The 24,327-nt window shown below is 37.0% G+C and overlaps 1 protein-coding gene across 6 annotated transcripts in view; it reads left to right on the plus strand.

Annotated features, from left to right (window-relative positions):
- LOC138173823 (echinoderm microtubule-associated protein-like 1) overlaps nucleotides 1-24,327 on the plus strand; it is a 316,335-nt gene that overhangs the window by 280,102 nt on the left and 11,906 nt on the right. For all 6 annotated transcript variants that reach the window (XM_069103910.1, XM_069103913.1, XM_069103912.1 and 3 more), the window contains 4 exons: nucleotides 4,362-4,429; nucleotides 9,359-9,447; nucleotides 23,557-23,654; nucleotides 23,771-23,858. In XM_069103910.1, the coding sequence (XP_068960011.1) occupies nucleotides 4,362-4,429; nucleotides 9,359-9,447; nucleotides 23,557-23,654; nucleotides 23,771-23,858 (343 nt within the window). The remainder of the gene's footprint in view (nucleotides 1-4,361; nucleotides 4,430-9,358; nucleotides 9,448-23,556; nucleotides 23,655-23,770; nucleotides 23,859-24,327) is intronic.

The following is a 24,327-nucleotide window of genomic DNA, read 5'->3' on the forward strand; positions in this document are numbered from 1 at the left end:
TATATATATATATATATATATATATTTTTTTTTTTTTTTTCCAAGAAGTCTATGAACTTTAGTGGGGAAAAAAGACTAAAATGTATCTTTATTTTCACAGACTTCTAACTGAAATGCATCTTTCAATTATGAACATAGGCAACAAATCACAGTAATAATTAGCAGTACTTATGACTTTGTCACCATTGGAAATCAGATATTTTCATATCACATAACATATGTGACAGATATCATGAAATATTTAAATTCATTAAAACTTCAAAATTGCTATAGTTCTTATACTCATACTAGGTACCAAGTTATTGTAATCTTCCTACCGTGTTTCCCCGATAATAAGACCTATCCCAAAAATAAGCCCTCCCCTTACTGTGTAAGATTCCTCTAAAATAAGCCCTCCCCTGAAAATAAGCCCTATTGAGATTGCTACTGTATTGAAGGTGATCCCCTGTGCTACACGCTACATTACGGTACCCTCTGTATGCACCATCCCCCACCCCCCTGAAACGCATGCCACGCTCTGAGCTGCATCCAGTCAGAGCTGCAGCAGTGAGCGCATCATCCTGTTCTTTCCCAGCGATTTGCTTATTGAATAAAGGTACATTTTTTTGTTCACATTTACCTATTTATTAAAATTGCTGTCAATGTTCATTAAAATAAGCCCTCCCCTGAAAATAAGCCCTCTGGTGTTTTTCTGTCCAAAAAAAAAAAATAAGACAGTGTCTTATTATCAGGGAAACACGGTATCTACAGACTGTATTTCAATATAATCAGTATCTTTTGTAATCCTTTCTGTTTTGTTTTATGTAATTAAAATATATTTGGAGAAGGATTCACAGATTTCATCACACTGCAAATGTCCATGACAAACTGTCCATGATACAAAAAAGGTAAAGAACCTCTGCTCTCTATTATTCAGAGATGGAGGGTGGTGTCAGCCTGGTTGAACAAATGACACCCTGCTTGAGCCACTAGCCCTTGGTCTCAGTTTCTCTCAGAAGCATGCTTCTCATGACCTTTCTAAGAAGCAACAATATCAGCACTGACCACCAGATGGTAGTCAGCTTACAAGAACTTCAGGTGTTTGCCACTGTAACCAAGCCCACATTTCATAGAATTGTTAAGCTATTTAGATTAACCTCCAAAATTAATCTCGGGTCACATTGTATATCATCCAAATTTTTTCTGACATGAACAGTTATAAACCAATGTATTTCTGGACTCAAAAAGAATTCTATGACAAAAATTATCAGTGTAGGGGATCAAATGGAATATTGTTCAAAATATGAAATCTACTGTCTCTATATAGCTCATGAACCCCCTTTGCCTGGGCTCCCCTCTCTCTTATCATAGTACCCTGAATTCAGAGACTTAATTAGTTAATCTACATTTATTAAGCACCTACTGTGCTCCAAGAACTGGGCTAAACAAAGGGGAAACAAAGGGAAAAATGAAGTATTCCCTGCCTCCAAGGAGCTTTTAGTCTGTCAAGGAAGACAATATGTATATAAATAAGTATTAATAAAATATATACAACACAAATTTATGGTAATTAGTAGGGAGAAGACATTAGTAGGTGTGAGAATCAGGAAAGGTTTCATGTAAAAGATGACATTTGAGTTGAGTTATGAAGGAAACAAGGGATGCTAAGAGGCAAAAGTGAGTAGGGAATTTATTCTCACATGGGAACCAACAAGTGTGAAGAGACAAAGACATTAAGGTCAGTCTGACTGTATTGTAGAGTATGGAAAGAGGAGTAATGTTAGGCTGGGAAGACAGGTTAGGGCCAGATTATGAAAGATATTCTAGCTAAATAGAAGTGTTTATATTTACTCCTACCGGCAATAGAAAACTATTGAAGTTTATCGAGTAGAGGAGTGAAATGGCTAGACTTGTACTTTTGGAAAATAACTTTAGGAGGTGGGGAACCAAGATGGCAGAGTAAAGGAAGGGGTTCACCAGTGCTCTCTCAAATCCCACTCCAAATAATTTTAAAATATTGCCTCAAAACAAATTCTGAAATGGCGAAATAGAAGGATGGGGTGAAAAATTTTTTTAGCCAAAGACAATTTAGAAGGTTGGCAGGACAAGCTTGTCTCACTGGGGTGAGAGTGGAGCACAATCCAGTGCAGGTCACACCCCAGCAAGCCAGCAGCAGCCTTGGTGGTACCTGAATCAGAAGCAATGGCTTCCAGAGCACTCAGCCCACAGATGGTAAGAGGATTAAACAGCTGGTCATAAGGAGATCACAGGGGACCCTTTGCTGGCTGGCACTAAGTGCAGGACTCTGTTGCATTACCGCTATGTGGCTCTGGGGCACAGTCCCAAGGCAAGGAGGAGCACTAGCACTAGCAGCGGCATTGGTCACAGTTCCAAGGCAAAAAAGAATGCTTTTGGTCACAGACCAGAGCACAGACCAGGAAAGCAGTGGCCACACTTCTTCTTAGAGCATACAGTCCGCAAGAACCAACTCTGAAAACAGAAGCATAAAAAAAAAAAAAACCTGAAACTTTGAACAGTACCCCTTCCACCAAAGGAGCCTTTAACATAAAGCTAAATGGCAAGAAATAGGCTGGAAAATGAGCAAACAGCAACAAAAAAGAATATGACCATATGAAATTACTATGGTGACAGGAAAAGTCAAAACACAACCTTGGAAGACAACAAAATCAAAATAGCCACATGCAAAGCCTCACAGAAAAATGTGAATAAGTCTCAGACCCAAAAAAAGTTTCATGGAAGGGCAAAAAAAAAAAAAAAGATTAAAAGAAAAAGAGGTAGAGGAAAAATTAGGGAAAGAAATGAGAGTGATGCCAGAAAATCATGAAAAAAAAAAGAATCAACAGTTTGGTAAAGGAGGCACAAAAAATAATACTAATGGAAATAATTCCATAAAAAACAGAATAGGTCAAATGGTAAAAGAGGTACCAAAATCCCCTGAAGAAAAGAATTCTTTAAAAAGTAGAATTGGACAAATGAAAAAGGAAGTACAAAAGCTCAATGACAAAAATAATTCCTTAAAAATTAGAATTGGGCAACTAGAAGCTAATTACTCCATGAGACATCAAGAAACAGTGAAACAAGGGGGCGGCCAGGTAGCACAGCAAGTAAGAGCACCGGCTCCAGTGTTGAGAAGACCTGGAGATCGAATCCCAGGCTCAGACACTTAGCACCCACCCAGAAACACCTGGCCGTGTAACCTTGAGCAAGTTACTTAACCCGATTGCTTAAAAAAAAAAAAAAAGTAACTATTGAAAAACAAGCTTCCCACCCCAGGCTCCAGGAAGATCTTTAAATTTGCATTTCCGTTACAGAAGGCATATTAGAAATGGATGTAGAGAACTGGGAGTCATGTGCATAGTGATGGTAATTGAACTCATGTGAGCTAATAAAAACACCAAGAGAGAATGTAGGTAGAGGAGAAGAGAGCCCAGGACAGAACTGTGGGGTATATACCCAGTACATGTGATGTTAATAGGCGGTGTTCTTTTGATGAATCGGCAAAGGAGACTTAACATAGTGTAATTGAATAGTTTATCTTAAATAAGATAAACTGGTAGTCTTCCTATATGAGACACCATCTTTACCTTTCTCTCAAACCTTTTACTTGTCCTGGATAAGAACCTCTCTTTCAACACTGCTTTTCATTCATCTTACTTTCCTGTTTCCAAGGTTTCATGGCAGTACTGGTTATGTCTCTCTGCTTCCACTTGTGATTCTGGTCAGCCATTCAATCCCATCATTTTCATGACCTCTAAAAAGTTCCAAAACATGGGCAGTGAAGATGCCTCAATGCACACATCTTGGCCTACCCTATTCTATCATGCAACTTCAGACCCCAGAGTACACCGAGGGCAGGACAGTTTCCATTGCCTACTCTCTGCTTTAGAGAAAATCATAATAGTCTAATTTCTGGTGCATCTCACAAAATCTGTTATGTATCCCTCTGTGGAATCTTTCTGGAACCTGGAATCTCTACAGAAACAATAAAAGCAAAAAGAAAATATTGGTTATCGTCACATTAAAACTAAATCTATCTCTTAGCACCTGTACCCATTGCTCCTAGTACCACCACTAAGACCCAGAGATGGAATTTTGGTTTTCCAAGATCACACATAGTCATCACTGCCAGAGCCAGAACTAGAAACCAGGTCTACTAACTCCTACTCAGGAGCTTCTTCCACTATACCCCCATTGTTTCTTCCTCAAGTATGGCATCAATCTAAATGAGTAAGAAAAAATTTCCTGTTTAAAAGCATTATATTATGGCATCATCTTACTAAGGCAATAAACACTTGTTTTTATTTGTTTAATGTGAATAAATTCTCTGGATGTTAATTTATACTTGCTTTGAAATATTTTAGGATCCAGCACAGTCTTCTGGTTTTCATCCTTCAGGATCTGTCATTGCAATTGGAACTCTAACTGGAAGGTAAGACTAAGTGCATTTCTCTGTGTTTCAGTAACACTGAAAACTAGACTTCTTTCAGAAACATAGCCAGTTGAACACTTCATTGCATTTCTTAGTCTCTTGGCTTTACCAAGAACCAGGTACAAACTCACAAGCAAAACTCAGCATTCATAATTAATTTTTTTCTTCGTGCCTTCTTATAAATAATATTTTCTCTACATAGTCCTTATTATTCTTTGTTATCATAAGAAGGGGTTGCTAAGTTTTCAAACAAAACATGTTTTGTACTTATTTTCCTGCTAAAATGTAACATTTGGGATTTGTCTTTTTTTTTTAAAGCAATTGGGGTTAAGTAACTTGCTCAAGGTTACATGGCCAGTTATTTCTGGGTGTGGTGCTAAGTATCTGAGCCCAGATTTGATCCCAGGTCATCCCGACTCTAGGGCCACTGCTCTTACTCACTGCACCACCTGGCCGCCCCTAAGCAATTGGGGTTAAGTAACTTGTTCACGGTTACACGACCAGGTGTTTCTGGGTGGGTGCTAAGTGTCTGAGCCCAGATTCGATCCCAGGTTATCCCGACTCTGGGGCCAGTGCTCTTACTCACTGTGCTATCTGGCTGCCCCTGGGATTTGTCTTTATGAAGTCCAAAAAATGATGGAGAAATATTGACCAATTTACCAGATATTAAGGAGCATTGTCTTAACAATGGAGCCTGTGGAATTATGCCGAAAGGGCTATAAATAATTTCATATCGGGGCGGCCAGGTGGCTCAGCGAGTAAGAGCACCGGTTCCAGTGTTGGGACGACCTGGAGATCGAATCCCGGGCTCACACACTCAGCACCACACCCAGAAGTAACTGGCCGTGTAACCTTGAGCAAGTTACTTAACCCCAATTGCTTAAAAAAAAAAAAAAAAAAAGAAAAGAAAAAAAAATAATTTCATATCCTTTGACCCAGCAATACCACTCCTAGGATTATGTCCCAAAGAAGTGGGAAGAAGACCCATATGTACAAAAATCTTTATAGCAGCTCTTTTTGTGGTGGCAAAGAATTGGAAATTAAGGAGGTGCCCATCAATTGGGGAATGGCTGAACAAGTTGTGGTATATGCATGTTATGGAATACTATTGTGCTATAAGAAACGACCAGCAGATGGACTTCATATTTACCTGGAGAGGCTTATACGAACTGATGCTGAGTGAGAAGAGTAGAACCAGGAGAAATGTGTACACAATTGCAGACACAACGTATGTGTGATGACCAACTTTGATAGACTGGACTCTTCTCAGCAATGCAGTGATATAAGTCAATCCCAAAAGACTCATGATGGAGAGAAAGATGTGCATCCAGAGAAAGAACTAGAAAGAACTGAGTTTATATCCAGATAGAAGCAAAATACCTGATCTTTTTCCTTTTCTTGTTTGGTTTTATGTCCTCTTTACCATTTTTCATTCCATCTGATACAATCCATCTTTATAACCTGACTAATGTATAATGTGAAAGTAAAACAAAAAAAGAATGGAGCCTAAAAAGTTCAACAAAATGTTTTATGATACTTCTTATTACATGCCTATGATTCAAACCAGGTTTTACCCTGACTTTGGGCATGCCTCCTAATAGCTTTAAGTGGACTATATATAATAATGTATAGAGATGACAAATGAGGGAACTGAGGCCTAGCATTGAATACAGAAGACTTAAGTTCCCTTAAACCTATACATACCCTTTCAAATTGCCCCTTTGGTTCCTAGCCTTTGCATTGGTTTAGGGACATAATGGGTGACAATAGATTAGTATTTTAAATGGTTATGGTCAGCTTCACTCTTTCCATTCAAGTTTTTTAAATTCTGAAAGTTAGAGAGTTTGCTAAAGGTTGGATGGTTACTATAGATAAACAGTGTCAAAAACAATAGCTCGTAGGATTTGGAGTTGAACAGGAACTTAGAGATTATCTATTTCAACAGCCCCTGCATTTTACAGATGGGGAAACTGATATCTCAAGAGTAGAAGTGAATTAATCCCACTCAATTTTATCGTATCTTTGAGTTTGCAGAATTTTCCTTTAAATGAAAAGAAGAATTGACTAAATTATCCTTCCCATTTTAATTCCTGCATTTGGCAACAAATGCCTTTCTAAATGACACTGTTTATCACCATCTCTTCCTGGATACTCTCTCCTTTCTAGTTTTTGCTAACACTGTTCTCTCCTGATTCTCTTCCTACGTGTGTGAACACTTTTTCCCTGTCTCCTTGGTTGAATTTTCATCCTGGTCATACCCACAATGGATATACCCATAAAGGTTTGTCCTGACCTGTCTTCACTTTTCCCTCTATATTATCTCACGGTGATCTCATCAGCTCCTATTGGTTCAATTATCTCTAAACAGATGATTCTCTCATTAGAATGTTAACCCTTTGAGTTTAGTGATCATGGTTTGGCCTTTATTTGTATCCCTAATGCTTAACACCATGCCTGACAAATAATAATGACATAATAAATGTTTGGTGACTGACTACATTAGCAGCCATACTAGGAAAACTCTGGGTGGGAGGGGGCAGGTGGAAATGTACAAAATTTTTGTCTCCACATGAGATTATAAAGATTTTGTATAGTCATCTAAGACCTTGGGAAGGTGGGGGTGTGGGGGTGGGCAATGCAGGCTGTTGCAAACTTCTAGGTCTTCATCCATCAAAATTATGTTTATCAATGTAGGGCTAAGAGGCAATCTAGAACAATTAGAGGCAATCTAAATCAATGACCTCATTTTACAAATGAGGATACTTTGGCCCAGGGAAATGAGATGACTTACTCAAAATTCACTGGGGGCAGGGACAACAGTTCACCAAAAATGACTTCTCCTTATTTTCTTGTTTTGTACAATGAAGTTCTCATAGGTGATATGTACTAGTAAATTTTTGCTTGCTTCCCACTGAGTTTACACAATTAATCCTTAGATAAGCAAGATATTATCCATTATCTCTCCTTTTGGAATCTTTCAGCATTGTAATTAATTGAAGTAGCTCCTCAAGGAAGGAGAAAATGAAGGGCAAGTGATCCTGACTCATACTTGTGGCTAACTTTAGGCCTCTCCCAATGACAATAAAGTCCTTAATTAAACTCTGAAAATACTCCTGGAATCTAAGAGTTCATCTCTGACATAGTTGTCCACTGGCTTACAACAAGGCTCATGATAAAACAAAGAAGAGAGATACCATTATGTTTATTCCTGACCTGAGTTTCTGATTTGACGTTTAACTGTCAGTGGTTCTTGGGGCAGCTAGGTGGTGCAGTGAATAGAGCACTGACCCTGGAGTCAGGAGGACTTGAGTTCAAATTCGACCTCAGACACTTAACACTTACTAGCCTTGTGACCTTGGGCAAATCACTTAACCCTAATTGCCCTGCCTTCCCCACTCCAAAATAGCAAAAAATAAAAATTTAAAAATTTTTTTAAATAAAAAAATAAAACAATGGTTCTCAAACCAATTGGTCTCAACACTCCTTTACTCTTAAAAATTATTGAGAACTTTCTGCTCTCAAAAGTATTGAGAACCCCAAAGAACTTTTGTTTATGTGGGTTATATATATATTGGTACTTACTATATTGGAAATGAAAACTAATAATTTCAAGCATATTTACTTATTAATTCATTAAAATGACAAATCCATTACATGTTAATATAACATTCTTATAAAAAATAACTCTTTTTAAAAACAAAAACATAATGAAAAGAAAGACATTGTTTTACATATTTTTGCAAATGTCTTTTTTGTTCAACTTAATAAAAGATAATTAGGTTTTCATATCTGCTTCTATATTCAGTCTGTTGTTGATATGTTTTGGTTGAAGTATATGAAGAAAATTCAGCCTCACACTGATATGTGATTGGAAAAGGGAGAGGTATTTTAGTAAGCAAATAACATCTTAGTACTATTATAAAATTAGTATTGAACCAGAGGGACCCCTGAAAAGGGTCTTAGAGACCATATTTTGACAACAGATAGTGAAGCATGCTATGAGTGCAAGGAACAATTCACACAGGGACTTTCCTTTAGTATTTCATATATTGAGATGTTTTGCATCTATGGGAAGTGCAGGAGGTAAAATTACCCAGAGCTAGAATAATCCCCTAAACAGGAAGTGACTTGCTCAACAGCTAAGATTTGAACCAGAATTCAAAGTTTTCTGACTTCAAATATAGTGCTCTTTCTAGTGAAAAGCAGAAAGGAGACCTGAGAGTCTAGTCTTTATTTAAGGAGAGAGATAGGGAACCACTCTAGTTGTGAAGTCCTCAACTAATGACCTTAGTTTCTCTACCTTTAAAAAGAGGGGATTCAAATAGATGATCAGTTAGGTTCCTTGAATCTCTGACATTTCATGTTTCTATAATTAGCACAGTAAGAATGTTTTGTAGACTTAACTTGAATAATTTCCAAATTTTAAAAACCCTTAAACTACATGACTTCTTTATACTTTTGAGCTGAGTATATTAAATTACTTTGAAATTCTGTGTAGTATGAAAATTTTTATTGGATTTTAACCTATAAAAATATTTAATTTGTCCCAAATTGATACATATTTCCCAATCCCCTTCATGCCAGAAACACAATGGCAATTCTCATTTCCCTTGTATGATTTATTCTTAGAGAAATGTATTTCCATCTCATATGTTGAGTGTAAAAGATAATTTTATTGCATAAGAAAATAAACCCTATTTTAGGTTGTAATACAAAAAACAGAAAAATAATATGGTATTAGTAACCAAGTAGTTTCATATTGTTAGAAAATGTGTACATACAAAGGCTGCTTGAAATAGAGACTTAGAGATCCTTCTCTTTTACAGCGGACTCAGTTATTATTGTGACTCAGTGATTAAGCAAAATAAACCTACTTTAAACTCTTTCTTATGCAAGAACTTAACACATTTTTCTTCTGTTTTCTAACAGGTGGTTTGTGTTTGACACAGAAACAAAAGATTTAGTCACAGTGCACACAGATGGAAATGAACAGCTGTCTGTAATGCGTTACTCGCCAGGTTGGAAAAGAATACACTGTTAAAACTTGAGCTTATTGAAATCTATGTGGAATTGCTTCCTTTTAAACTTAAAAGACCTATCAAGGTCAAATTTAAATGATGCTTGCACTTGTTTGGGGTCCTGTTAGACTCTTCTCATTCCTCTAGCCCTTCTCTCTTACTTAGTTCTGAATAAACTATATGTAGATCAAGACTTTTCAGCAGGAATTTGACGGGTCCTTTATTTTTTTAAATTCCCTGGTTTTATATACCAATCATGTATATAAACCTTCCCTGTAACAAAGAAGAACATTCAAGTACCTATTCATTCACATAGTAATTCTCTCTAACTGTATATACAACATTCTAAACAAATAATCCCTCACCTCTATACTGAGAGGAAGCATATTTATCAACTCTTCTTTGGGACCAAGATTAGTTACTGTATTGAATCTGAAACCACAGCTACCTTTTACTCTTGTTTTCATTAACACTGCTGTAGTCACTGTGTATAGTTCCTCTAATTCCGCTTTCTTCACAATTTATCACTTCCAAGAAGTTTTCCCATGTTTCTATAAATTGTTCGTAGTCATCATCTCTTACAAAGCAATAATATTTCATTCTATCCATACACTACAATTTGTTACATTCCCCAGTGATGGGCAACCACTTTATTTCCCTTTTTTTGCTATCATAAAAAAATACTGTTATGAATAACTTGATAAATTGAAACTCATGATTATTTTAATTTTTGCTGTTGTTGAGCCATGTCTGACTCTTCCTGGTGCCATGGACCATAGCACACCAGGTCCTTCTATCCTCCACTATCTTTTAAAGTTCTATTCTGGCCATCAAATTATCTTTGAAGAATCTCAAAGTAGAAAGAAAAAATATTTGGATTCAGAAGACGAGTTCTATATTAAAAATTCCATATTACTGATAAAACAGTAATACAGTCTATGCTCCAACCACTAATTAAGAGTAAAGGAGTGTTGAGACCAAATGGTTTGAGAACCATTGTTTTATTTTTTTATTTTAAAAAATTTTTTAATTTTTATTTTTTGCTATTTTGGAGTGGGGATTTGGGGTTAAGTGATTTGCCCAAGGTCACATGGCTAGTAAGTGTTAAGTGTCTGAGGTCGGATTTGAACTCAAGTCCTCCTGACTCCAGGGCCAGTGCTTTTTGGAGGGCAATTGGGGTTAAGTAACTTGCCCAAGGTCACATGGCTAGCTTTTTTGTGTTAAGTGTCTGAGATCAGATTTGAACTCTGGTCCTCCTGACTCCAGGGCTGGTGCTCTATTCACTGCACCACCTAGCTGCCCCTCTCCACTATTTCTTGAAATCTATTTAAGTTCATTTTCAGTGTTTCCATAATACTATCTATCCATCTTATCTTTTGCTTTCCCCCTTTCCTTTGCCTTCAGCCTTTCACATCACAGTCTTTTCCAGTAAATCCTGTCTTCTCATTTTGTGGCCAAAATATTTAAGCTTCAGCTCCAGTATTTGATCTTCCAGTGAATAGCCTGAATTAATTTCTTTAAGTATTGACTGATCCGATTTTCTTATTCGAAAGCATTGATTCTGCCACACTCAGCTTTCTTTATAGTCCAACTCTCATAGCCATACATTGCTACTGGGAAAAAAAAATAGCTTTGACTATATGGTTTTGTAGGCAAGGCGATATCTCCGTTTTGTGCTATCCAGATTTGATATAGTTTTCCTTCCAAGGAACAAGCATCTTTCAGTTTCATAGCTGTAGTCACTATTTGCAGAAGTTTTTGAGTCTAAGAATATAAAATCTCAGCCTGCTTCCATTTCTTCTTCTGTTTTGCCAGGAAGTGATGGGATCAGTTGCCAAGATTTTAGTTTTTTTTTTTTAATTTTAAGCTTCAAGCCAGCTTTAACATTGTTTTACATTTTTCACTTTCTTCCATCAGAGTGGTATTGTCTGCATATCTGAGATTGTTTATATTTCTCCTGACAACCATAATTCCAGTGTTTGATTCATTCAGCCTGGCATTTTGCATGATATATTCTGCATACAAGTTAAATACAATGACAATATACAGCTTTGTTGTTCTCCTTTTTCAATCTTAAACTCATCATTTGTTCCATGTTTGGTTCCAACTGTTGTTTCTTGGCCTGCATATAGTTTCCTCAGGAGACAAGTAAGATGATCTGATACTCCCATCTCCTTGAGGGAATTTTGTTGTGATTCACACATCCAAAGGCTTTGGTGTAGTCAATGAAGCAGAAATAGATGTATTTTTCTAGAACTCCCTTGCTTTCTCCTTAAGCTAAGCAAATGTTGGCAATTTAGTCCCTAAATCTTCTGCCTCTTTGAAAACCAACCTTGAAGAAGAGTTGTTCTTCTGGTAATTCTTGGTTCACATGTTACTGAAGCCTAGAATGCAGAATCTTAAGCACAATTTTGCTGGCATGTAAAAATAAGCACAATTGTTTGAACATTCCTTGGCATTGTCCTCTCTTACAACTGGGACATAAACTGATCTTTTCCAATCCAGTGGCCACTGTTGGATTTTCCAAATTTACTGGCACAATGAGTGCAGCACTTTAACCGTATCATCTTTTAGGGTTTTAAATAGCTTAACTGGAGTTCCATCACCTCCCCGGCTTCATTGTTAGCAATGCTTCCCAATGCCCACTCACCTTGGTCCTCCAGGATATCTGGCTCTAGATTAGTAACCACACTGTTATGATTATCTGTAATGTTAAGATCTTTCTTGTACAGTTCTTTTGTGTATTCACACCACCTCTTTTTATCTCTTCTGCTTATGTTAAATCCCTACCATTTTGTCTTTTATCATGATCATTTTTACACAAAACTTTCCCTTGATATCTCTAATTTTCTTGAAGAGATCTCATGTCTTTCCCATTCTATTGTTTTCTTCTATTTCTTTGCATTGCTTATTTAAGAAAACCTTCCTGTCACTCCTTGCTATTCTCTGAAATTCTGAATTCAGCTGGGTATATATTTCCATTTTTTCTTTCCTTTTCCCTTTCCTTCTTTCCTCAGCTGTTTGTAAAGCCTCATCAGACAGTCATTTTGCCTTCTGGCTCTTCTTTTTTCTTTGGAATGTTTTTTGTTGCTAACTTCTTTACAATCTTGAGAAACTCTGACCGTAATTCTTCAGTCAATCTATCTACCAAATCTAATTCCTTAAATCTGTTCATTACCTCCACTTCATATTCATGAGGGATGTTATTTATGGCATACCTGTATGATCTAATGATTTTCCCTACCTTCTTTAATTTAAGTCTGAATTTTGCAATAAGAAGCCATGCTCTGACCCATAGTCAGCTCTAGGTCTTGTTTCAATTGACTGTATAGAACTTCTTCATCTTTGGCTGCAAAGTATATATGTATAATTAATCTGATTTCTATATTGACCATCTGTAATGTCTATGTGTAGAATTATCTTTTGGGTTGTTGAAAAAGAGTATTTTCTATAACCAGCAAGTTATCTTGACAAAACTCTGTTCATCTCTGCCCTGCTTCATTTTGTACTCCATGACAAAATTTACCTTTTATTCCAATTGTCTTTTGATTTCCTACTTTAGCATTCCAATCCTTGTGATGAGTATGACATCTTTTTTGGTGTTATTTCTAGAAGATGTTATAGTTCTTGTAGAACTGATCAATTTTGGCCTCTTCAGAATTAGTGGTTGGAGCACAGACTTGTATTACTGTCTTATCAGTAATTTGGAATTTTTTATATAGAACTCAAGGCTTCTGAATCCAAATATTTTTTCTTTCTACTTTGAGATTCTTCAAAGATAATTTAATGGCCAGAATAGAACTTTTTTGTACTCTGGAAAATCTTAATTGCCATTACAAAATAGTGTTTCTCAGTAATTTAAAATGTCCACAATTGGGGTGGGGGGAATGAAGGGGAAATAAGATGGACTGGTTATATAGTTGGAGTATGGCATAACTACTGAATAATCCATGTGCTCCATTAAATTTTAGGATGTTAAGAGAACATAAGTAAGGTCCCCTGTGGCAAACTTTTGAGAGGCCATGAACATAATTAGCACAAAATAGGCAGACATGGAGAGGTTGTATTCCGCATCATTGGAGAGAATGCCCACATCAGTGACATCACAGATATATTTGAATGTGTAATATTCAGGTCAGAGAAGGCAGGTGGCCCTTGGAAACAACCACATGTCTTACCTGCTGTCATTTGCTAATCAAAAATTTCTCTGCTTATGGGGCAGCTAAATGGTGCAGTGGGTAAAGCGCTGGCCCCAGAGTCGGGAGGACCCGAGTTCGGTTCCAGCCTCAGACACTTAACACCCACACAAAAAAACTAGACGTGTAACCTTGGGCAAGTTACTTAACCCCAATTGCCCTACAAAAGGAAAAAAAATTCTCTGATCTTTGGCTAAAGAAATTTTATTTCTTCTGCTAAGGACTTGCCATGCAATGATAATTACAACACTCCTTTCTCTAGCACTTTGGGAAGCACTTTCTTTACAATAAAATTTATGAAGTTGGTTTTTGCAAGTATTATTTTCACCATTTTACAAATAAGGAAACTGCAACTCAAAAAGGTCAGTCAATTTGAATTCAGATCTTCTGAGTCCTAATCTTGTACAAGAGTCTCCAAAGAAAATGTAATGGTCATAGTACTACCATTTGATTTTTTTTTTATTTCATGCCCTCAAATTAGGGCATGAAAGTTATCCCTGAAGTTATCTCTGCTTAGCTAAACCTAAATAAATTTAATACTTGCTACTTGGTTAATCTCGGAGAAGAGTTCAGCTAGTTTAAATGCTATCAGTGGCTCATTTCATAACATGGTTCTACTATGACACATTAATTCATTTCCAACCTCAGTTTAGATTTTCCTATAATTTTTTTCTGTTATTTTGAACCTTTAGATTATTTGAAAAACTTTTCACTCTTCTAAATTGAAAGGAAGCTCAGAGATCACTAAAAACAATCCCATCATTTTATAGATTGGGGAAACAGAAGTCAGAGAAAATAAGCAACTTCTCTTAAGTTACATAGCTAGTAAAGCTAAGAGCTAATATTTGAATCCAGACCCTCTGATTTAAAACTCATTGCCTTTTCTTCTGTCCTACAGTGCCTTGTGGCTCTTCCTTTATGATCTGTTTTCACTAGAATATTCTTATTTATTATTTTCTATGGTAGTAGATTACTCATTGTAAACTTTTTTTTTTCATCTAATACAATAACCTTTTCCTAGAGACCAGAAATTCCTCTTTGGGGAGGGATGTTGCAAGTGTATAAATGTAATATTTTGATAGATACATAGATAAAATGCTATTCCAAGCCTTCCTTCACAGACTCTCCCATAATGTTCCCCAATACTTTCAGCAAATAAGAAGCAATATGGACAGTAAATACACTATCCAGGCATTTCTTAATGCTTTTTACTCTTATCAATCAACAAGTGTTTGTTAATCAGCTACAGTATGTCAGGCACTATACAAGGTTCTGGGCATTAAAAAAAAAGTAAAACAATCACATCCCTTGAGAAGCTTTTTAAACAGTTACTCATAGAGGCCAATATAAAGTAGATACAAGATCGTCAAGGGCGAGACCAAAGCTGAGGGCATGGGGGGGAAAGGAGGAATTCAAAACAGTTACATCTAGAATATGGCACCTGAGCTAACCATGATGGAGAACTAGGGATTCTAAGAAGTGAACATGAGGAAGAAGTGTATACCAGGTGTGGGGACAGCCAGTGCAAAGGTATGGAGTGGGAGGAACTATCATGTGAGGAATAGTAAATTGTTTTGCTTTTGACTGTCAAGGTATGAGAAATGGAGTAATGTGTAATAAGACTGGAAAGGTAGAGTGGAGTAAACCCATAAAGGGCTTTGGAGGTAAAACAAAAGAATTTATATTTGATCCTAGAGATTAAAGGGAACCACTGGAGTTCAAGTAGGTGTGTGACATGGTTATAGAAAATCAGTTTGGGAGAGGGCAGAGTCGAGATGGTAAAGGTAGGGATTTGCCTGACGTCTCCCCCAAACCCCTCCAAATACCTTTTTAAATGACTCTAAAAAAAATTCTAGAGCAGCAGAACTCACAAAAAGACAGAGTGAAACAAATTTCTAGCCCAGGACAACCTGGAAGGTCAACAGAAATGGTCTGTTGCACCAGGCTGAAAGAGGAGCACAGTGCAGCTGCACAGTGAAGGCCAGGTCCCAATGAGCCCAGAGGAGGCTTCAAGGTGGCTGAATCACTGGCATCAGTGGCAGTTTCCAGACTTCTCAGACCACATTCACCAAAGACAATTTAGAAGGTCTGCAGGAAAGGTCTGCCAGACCTGGGTGAGAGGGGAGCACAGGTTGCACCATCACAGACCTGGCCCTAATAGGCTTCTGGAGTGACTGAATCAACAGCAGCAGTGGCTGCTCCTGGAGCTCTCAGCCCACAGACAGTAAGGGGATCGAACAGCTTGTCAGAATCTTGTCAAACAAGATCACGTGAATAAGATTCGCTAGCACCGAGGCAGGACTATGTTACTTGACCCATATTTGGATCTGGGTCACACACCTGGGTGGCTTTCCCGGGGCAAGAAGGAGCACTGGTACAGCAGAGCTTGTGGCAGCAGTGGAGGACAAGGGACACTCCTCACAGTTCCAAGGCAGAAAAGAGTGCTTGTGGTCACTCACAGACCAGAGCACAGGCCAGGATAGGAGGAAACATCTCTCCTCAAATCATACCAGCTTGGAAGAAGTGAAAATTTACAGGGCCTTAGAATTATCTTTTAAAATAGCTGTACAAAACCCCTGAAGCTTAGGAGGGTTCACCCTCCACACTGGAAGTAGAGCCCAACCTAAATAGTTAAATAGTTTAAAGTCAAGAAATAAACTGGGGAAATGATCAAACAATGGGAAAAAATTGACTATAGAAACTTACTTTGGTGACAAGGAAGATCAAAACACACACTCAAAAGGAGAAAAGGAGAAAACAAAGTCAAAGCTCCTGCATCCAAAACCTCCAAGAAAAATTGGGAAGAAAAATGAGAGAGGTGCAAGAAAATCATGAAAAAAGAATCAACAGCTTGGTAAAAGAGACCCAAAAAAAGTACTGAAGAAAATACCATCTTAAAAAAAAGACTAGACCAAATGGCAAAAAGTCAATGAGAAGAATGCCTTACAAAAAAGAATTGGCCAAATGGAAAAAGAGGTCCAAAAGCTCACTGAAGAAAATAATTCCTTAAAAATTAGAATGGAACAAATGGAAGGTAATGACTCTATAAGAAATCAAGGAATTATAAAACAAAACCAAAAGAATGAAAAATAGAAGACAATGTGAAATACTTTGTTGTAAAAACCACTGACCTAGAAAATAGATCCAGGAGAGATAATTTTAAAATTATTGAACTACCTGAAAGCCATGATCAAAAAAATATACTAGATATCATCTTTAAAGAAATTATCAATGAAAACTGCCCTGATATTCTAGAATTAGAGGGTAAAATAGAAATTGGAAGAATCTACTCATCACCTCCTGAAAAAGTTCCCAAAATGAAAACTGCCAGGAATATTAGCCAAATTTCAGAGTCCCCAGGTCAAGGAGAAAATATTACAAGCATCCAGAAAGAAACAATTCACCTATCATGGAGCCACAGTCAGTATAATAAAAGATTTAGCAGCTCTTATATTAAAGGATCAGAGGGCTTAGAAGATGATATTCCAGAGGGCAAAGGAACTAGGATCACAACCAAGAATCACCTACCCAGAAAAACTGAGTATAATCCATGAAGGGAGAAGATGGACATTCAGTGAGATAGAGAAATTTAATGCATTCTTGAGAAAAGTCCAGAGTTAGATAGAAAATTTGACTTTCAAATATAAGACTTGGGAGAAACATGAAAAGGTAAAGAGGAAAGAGAAATCATAGGGACTTATTAAAGTTAAATTGTTTACATTCCTACATGGAGAGATGATATTTATAACTCATGAGATCTTTTTCATTAACAGGGCAGTTAGAAAGAATATATGGATATAGATATATAGACAGAGGGCAAAGATGTGAATTGAATATGAAGGGATGATATCTAAAAAATAAAATTAAGGGGTGAGAGAGGAATGTACTGGGAGAAAGAAAAGGGGAAATGTTGAATGGGGTGAATTATTTCATATTAAAAGAGGCAAGAAAAAGTTTTTATAGTGGAAGGGAAGAGGGGAGGAGGTGAAAGGGAATGAGTGAACCTTACTCTCATCAGAATTAGCTTAAAGAGGAAATAATATACACACTCAATTGGGTGTAGAAATCCATCTTACCCTACAGGAAAGTAGGGGGTAAAGGGGCAAAATAAGGAGGGGTATGATAGAAGGAAGGGCAAATTGGGGAAGGGGGTAGTCAGAAGCAAAACACTTGAGGAGTAACAGGGTGGAAGGAGAGATAGAATAGAATAAACAGGGGGACAGGATAAGATGGAGATAAATATAGTTAGTCTCTCACGACATGACTGTTATAGAAGTGTTTTGCATGACTACACATACATAATCTACATTGAATTGCTTGCCTTCTCAATGAAGTATGGTGGGGAGGGAGGAAAGGAGAGAATTTGGAACTCAAAGTTTTAAAAACAAATGTTAAAATTGTTTTTATAAGTAACTGGGGAAAAATAAAATACAAAACAAAATAAAATACCTTTTAGAAAAAAATTGAATAAAAGCAAAAATTATCTGGGAAAAAATAAAATCATTTTGGCAGCTGTGTAGAGGATACATTGTAGTAGAAAAAGACTTGAGGCAAGGAGATCAATTTGGAGACTATCAGTAATCCAGATGAGAGGTGATAAGACCTGAAATAGGGTAGTGGATATGTGAGTAAAAAGTAGGGAGCAGTACAAGAGATGTTGTAGAGGAAGCAACCACCAGATTTGGCAGCTGATTAGACATGAGGGTGAGACAGAGTCAGAAGTCAAGGGTGACACCATCGTTGCAAATTTGGTTGCCTAGAAGAATAGGAGTACCTTGCCAGAAATAGGAATGTTCAGAAGAGGCTTGGGTTTTGGGTAAAAGAGAAGTTCTGTTTTGGATATGCTAAGTTTGAGATGCCCAGTAGCCTAATACAAGGCTTCTTAAACTTTTTCCACTTGCAGCCTCTTTTCAAGTTTGCTCAGTGTTGGGGCGGCTAGGTGGCACAGTAAATAGAGCACTGGCCCTGGAGTCAGGATGGCCTGAGTTCAAATCCGGCCCCAGACACTTAACACAAAAACTAGCTGTGTGACCTTGGGCAAGTCACTTAACCCCAATTGCCCTCCAAAAAGCAAAAAAAAAGTTTGCTCAGTGTTCCTTGGTATTGTGTGGCCTTAGGGTATACATAGTGTAAGGTGCTGTTTGTTCAAAACCAAGGCTGCAGTAAAGTTGTACAATACAAAACGGGAAAGCGCTGCCAGAAACACCTTGGATTCATTTGATTTTTAATTAATTTTTTTTCATTGCACATTTAGGAACGTTTTATTGTTGCCAAATTTTTCATGACTCCATACAGGGTCGAGACCCACAGTTTAAGAAACACTGGAATAGATAGATGGTAATGTATGACTGAAGATCAGATGTGAGACTAGGGCAAGATATATATATATATATATATATATATATGTATATATATATATCTGATTGATAGTCATCAGCATAGATATAGTAATTGAACTCATGAGTCAATAAGGTCATGAGAGAGTGTAGAGAAGACTTCAACAAGAGAATGTGTATTATATCCCAGAGAAACCTGGGAGCTACTAAAGGTTCTTGAGCATTCCTGTATTGAAGATGTAGAAACTAAAACTCAGACAGGCTAAGTGAATGTTCATCAATGACAGGACTGGGATCTAGCTTTTCCGTCTCTAACACTAGTGCTCCTTCCCACCACACCATTGCTTTTCCCCCGCCCACCTCAGACAGAAAGACAAACCATCCTACATTTTGGTAGATTTCAGATTCCATTCAAAACATAGTGACAATGTTGGTGGCACATTTTTCTCTAAAACTATTTTAAGTTTTATCCTTTTGTTCTAAGTCAATTGTCAATTAAAATACTGCTCCATTGGTTGGACCCAGTTCCTTGAGTTGAATATTGACTCATTTTAACCAGAATCATGCTTAGAAATTCTGTAGTTCACAAGAGAGATGAATAGCGAATCATGGAGAAAAAGGAAGTTTAAAAGAGGAGGATCCATGTCTAATCCTTCATCAAATGTCCTAGTATGAATTTGCAAGAATAGGGTTGTGATCCAAAAGCTTTGGATCAAAAAAGTCAAGATTAGCCCTGATGTTCATTTAACACTTGACTAGACTCTGCATAGGATAGTTCAACAAGAATTTCTGAGATTTCAGAGATCATCTAATGAAACTACTTTATTTTACAAAGGAGAGGATTAAAGTCCTAAGATGGGAAATTATGCATAATCACATAGATTATAAGCAAAATGAAGATTGGGATCCAAGTCATCTGACCCTAAATTGAGTGCTTTTTTGGTGTGCTGTGCCTGATGGATCAGCACTATTTTGCGTGGGTCCCTCCCTCTCAAAAGAGGCGATTCAGTTTCTGATCCTAAAAACAAATATAAATGGAAGAGGAATAACTGGTAACATATACCTCAAACTAGGGAACACTGGGAAATTAAAAGTGATCACAGAGATTTTCTGGTTCCAGTTTCCTACCTCCAGCCTTGCAACTCAGTTATTCTTTAATTGGTATGAGAGTCAGTGGTTGGGGTTTGAGGTAGAAAGACAATATAGTTCGTCTTGGTGTATGGAATTCTCATAAGAGTTCTTACCTGGAAAGGCTAGAGAAATAGTAAGAGGATATCTAGCAAAATGGTTGATGTGGTTCAGGATAATAACCAGTTAGTTCCTATAATATAATGGAGAGGATTCCAGTTATTTCTTGCTATTTTTTTCAGCTAGTATATTCTTACTTATTTAACAGTAGCACTATATGGCTGGTTTATATTCAACAATCTAAATACAGGAACTTGATTGGTGGTGGTGATGGTGGTTCAAAACAGTCATGTTTATAAAACACATGCTTGACCTCTAAAACAATTGAGGGTTCTATAGCTAAAAAGATACAAGCACCTTTGAGAGGTTCAAAGAAGAGCAAGGAAAAAAGGATTCAGGTGTTGGACCACAATGGTGTGACTTACTGTGAACAAAGGAAAATAATTAAAACTATTGACATAATGTTAACTTCACAATTTTTAACATCTTTAAAAACCTTTTCATAAGCAACAAGCCCTCCTTTTCCCAGTTATCCTTTTTCATGAAACCATACTTCTAGCACATTGAATCTTAAGTATACCCTTAATAATCAGCCCATTTTGACTAGTCTAGCTTCAGTTATAACCTGTAGGTTTTCAGTTAAATCCAGAGAGTTCTCAAAACAGTAAAACATCATCATTCCCTCATTAGGGCCATTAGAAGTTTACAAAAATCCCCCAAACGCTTTTTCAGCAGATGTTTTACAAAGTCTAGGGAAAATGCCTAGATTTTATAGGCTCACCAAGACTTCTGACGGTGGTTTTAGTATATATATATAGCCTTGAATGAAATAGTAAGTTTTGTTAGTTAAATTTACCCTTCTCCAGCCTTCAGTACTCCAGACTTTGTATTGTCTTACCCATAACAAAAATGTTTTCTTCCCAAATAGGCAGTAGGTTTGGTTTTGTTGTTGTTATTGTTTTTCCTAGTCTTGTTGATATTACCGCAACTTCCAGACATCTACACTGCATTGTAGAGGAATCAATAACAACCCCTGCAGCTTTCAGGTCCAACTGAAGCACTTGGTTTTCTGAGAGTTAATTAAGTTGTTTTGCAGTACTGTCAATTCTTGGCATTGTTTTTTGTTTTATGCTGCACTTTCCTTTGCATTTCATCAGGATTGTTCTTGTTTTGTTGTGGGCTTGAATGATCCTAGAAATGCTTGACTTCCTCACACTAGTAGTCAATGAAATATCTAGAGTAGTCATTGAAGTGTATTCTTTAAGAGTTTCAACTTTTGGGGCGGCTAGGTAGCACAATGAATAGATCACCAGCCCTGGAGTCAGGAGGATCTGAGTTCAAATCCGGCCTCAGACACTTAACATAAAAACTAGTCGTGTGACCTTGGGCAAGTCACTTGACCCCAATTGCCCTCCAAAAAGCAGGACAAAAAAGAAGAGCTACAACTTTTGTATGTTTCTTTTCAGTAATATCCGTTCTTAAAAACCACAGAATTAGCAACAAAAGATATCAATAAAACATTTATGTATGGCATAAAATCAGCATTCACCTGACAGGAAAAGGAACAGATATTTATCAGACACCTACTGTGTATACCAGGCATTTGCTAAGTAATTTACAAATATCTCATTTGATCCTCACAACAGCCCTAGAAGGTAGGTGCTATTATTATCCTCATTTTACTCTTGAGGAAACTGAGGCAGACAGGTTAATGACTTTCACAGGGTCACATAGCTAGTGTCTAAGGCTGGATTTGAATTCAGGTCTTGCTGCCTCAAAACCTCATTCTCTGTCTTTTGTGCAGTCTTCTTCCTAACTGTGAGGAAAACCATCTTAGTCCAGTTTTATCTAGTCAAAGTCAGGTGTTGTCAGTAAAAGCATGTGTATGAACACAGGTATCAAAAAAATGAGACCCCATCAAAATTTTTCCTGTCCAAAGTACTCTGTACTGGCCACGGCACCAGGAGCAAGGACTGGACAATAGAACAAGAGAGGCTATGCAGTTTCCCCAACGAATCTGACTTCTGTCTCTTCCTCTGTAAACTGAGGGTAGAACTGTGTGATCCAAGGCTCTTCCCAGCTCCAGCATTCCACCAGCTATGATTCTTAACTTTTCCAGCTCAATTGCTTTTCAAGTGTTTGAATTTCTTGGGTCTTGGAGTCACATTATATCTCTTTCTTATGAAATGCAACCTGATACCATGAAGAAGACTCAGGAGAGTCAATAGGCCTGTATTTGAACCCTGACCATAATCTGCACTAGCTGTATGACTGTGGACAAGGGGCTTAATTTCTCTGAACTTTTGTGCTCTCATCTGTAACACAGGAGGATGAATGCTTGAGCTCTCAAACAAGCTTGTTTTAAGGGAAGTCCTTTGTAAACCTTTCAAATAATATAGAAATTTGAGTTAATACTAATGTCTTCCTTAGTAGCTAGTACACATTTAGCCATAGTATAAGGGAAGTAAGTCTATAAGAACATTAATTATCACATAAGCAGTGAAATTCCAATTACTTTCTAGAAGTATATTGAAAATTCTCTCATTTCAAACCATCAAGACACCATTAATTGAAGTATCAGAATTTGACTAACAATTATTTAGATTCTGAAGATCTAAGTCTAATGGAATGAGGTAGAAATAACTCAGTCTAGAAGTCAGGATGCCTGGTTTCTAGTCCAGACATTGCCAAAAACAGATTCCATTTCTGAAGCAAATTATCCCCTCAGAGCCTTTTTCCTTATATCCCTAATAAGTGGTTGTATTTGTTCTCTGAGGTTACTTCTAGCTGTAAAAATTTATGATGATGGATGATAAAAATAGATTTAGAAATTAGATTATTAGAAAAGACCTCAAAAGCTACCAAATCCAACCCCCTAATTTTTCAGATGGAGAAACTAAGGCTTAGAGAAGTTAAGAGATTTGCCCAAGGTCATATATCTAATAAATTTCAGAGGCCCATGATGGGTAAACTAAATCTCAGAGAGGCAAAGTAACTGCCTAAGGTTACAAGCAGTTGATGGCAAAGCTAGAATTTGAATCCAGGTCTTCTGATTCCAAATTCATTGCTCTTTTTACTCCACCACAAGTTTCCAGAAATAGCTAAAATTTGAGACTAAAATGAAAGGTCAGGATAATCAGGGTGGCTTTTTTAAGCTCTGATTCTTCTGTCCCTATTTACCCAGGATGACTAAGTGGATAATGTGCCAAAGGTAAGTTATTCCCCAGAAATAATTTTTACTTTGAAAGAATATGGTAATTATCCATAAGAGAAGAAATCATTGTCTTTGGGGGATTTTGTTTAAATCTGCTAAGGAAACTGTAATAGTAGCCTTTATAAATTTGTGGTTTTATACTTGAAATGTAATTATAATGCACTTTTCTTTATAGATGGAAATTTTTTGGCAATAGGTTCACACGACAACTGCATCTATATCTATGGTGTTTATGACAATGGGAGAAAATATAGTCGAATTGGCAAATGCTCAGTAAGTACCTTTCTTAGTTTGTGATAAATAAGAATGAATTATTTTCATGGTCTGTCTGCTTTGAATTAAAAATGGACAATGGCAGTAAAACTAATAAAATTCACTTCTCTTTCTAGGGTCATTCCAGCTTTATTACTCACTTGGATTGGTCTGTTAATTCTCAGTACCTTGTATCTAACTCAGGGGACTATGAAATTCTTTATTGTGAGTAAAATAAAATCTGGGGGGGGGGGTAGAGATGATATATGCATTTCACTCCAGGATATGTAACAAAGATAGAAACATATTGCTTTGCTATGTGGCATGGGGCAAGCAGAGCACCTCTCCTCTCATGACCTCAATTTCCTGATCTGCAAAATGATGTAGTTGGACAAGATGACCTCTGAAGTTCTTTCCAACTCTCACATCTTAAGATTCTTTCATGCCAAAAGTGCCGTCCAGCAGTGGCTTTTGATGGTCTTTGATTCTAGAGGTTTAGCACTAATATTCCAAGGTTTTATGTTTTAGGGTCTCTTCTAGGTCTTATATGATATGAGTCTGATAGATTTGTCACTACTTAATTAAAGTATTACGTTTGAGCAAGAAAGAAAACAAAATTGTTCAAGTATGGCATTAAATATTCATTCTTTCTGCAGATGACTCCCACTATGGCAGAGTGGGATAGTAGAGGATC

This window comes from Petaurus breviceps, unplaced genomic scaffold, assembly GCF_028583685.1.
Source record: "Petaurus breviceps papuanus isolate PSGF00001 unplaced genomic scaffold, PetGlider_PUasm1.0 65, whole genome shotgun sequence".
Taxonomy (NCBI): Eukaryota; Metazoa; Chordata; class Mammalia; order Diprotodontia; family Petauridae; genus Petaurus; species Petaurus breviceps.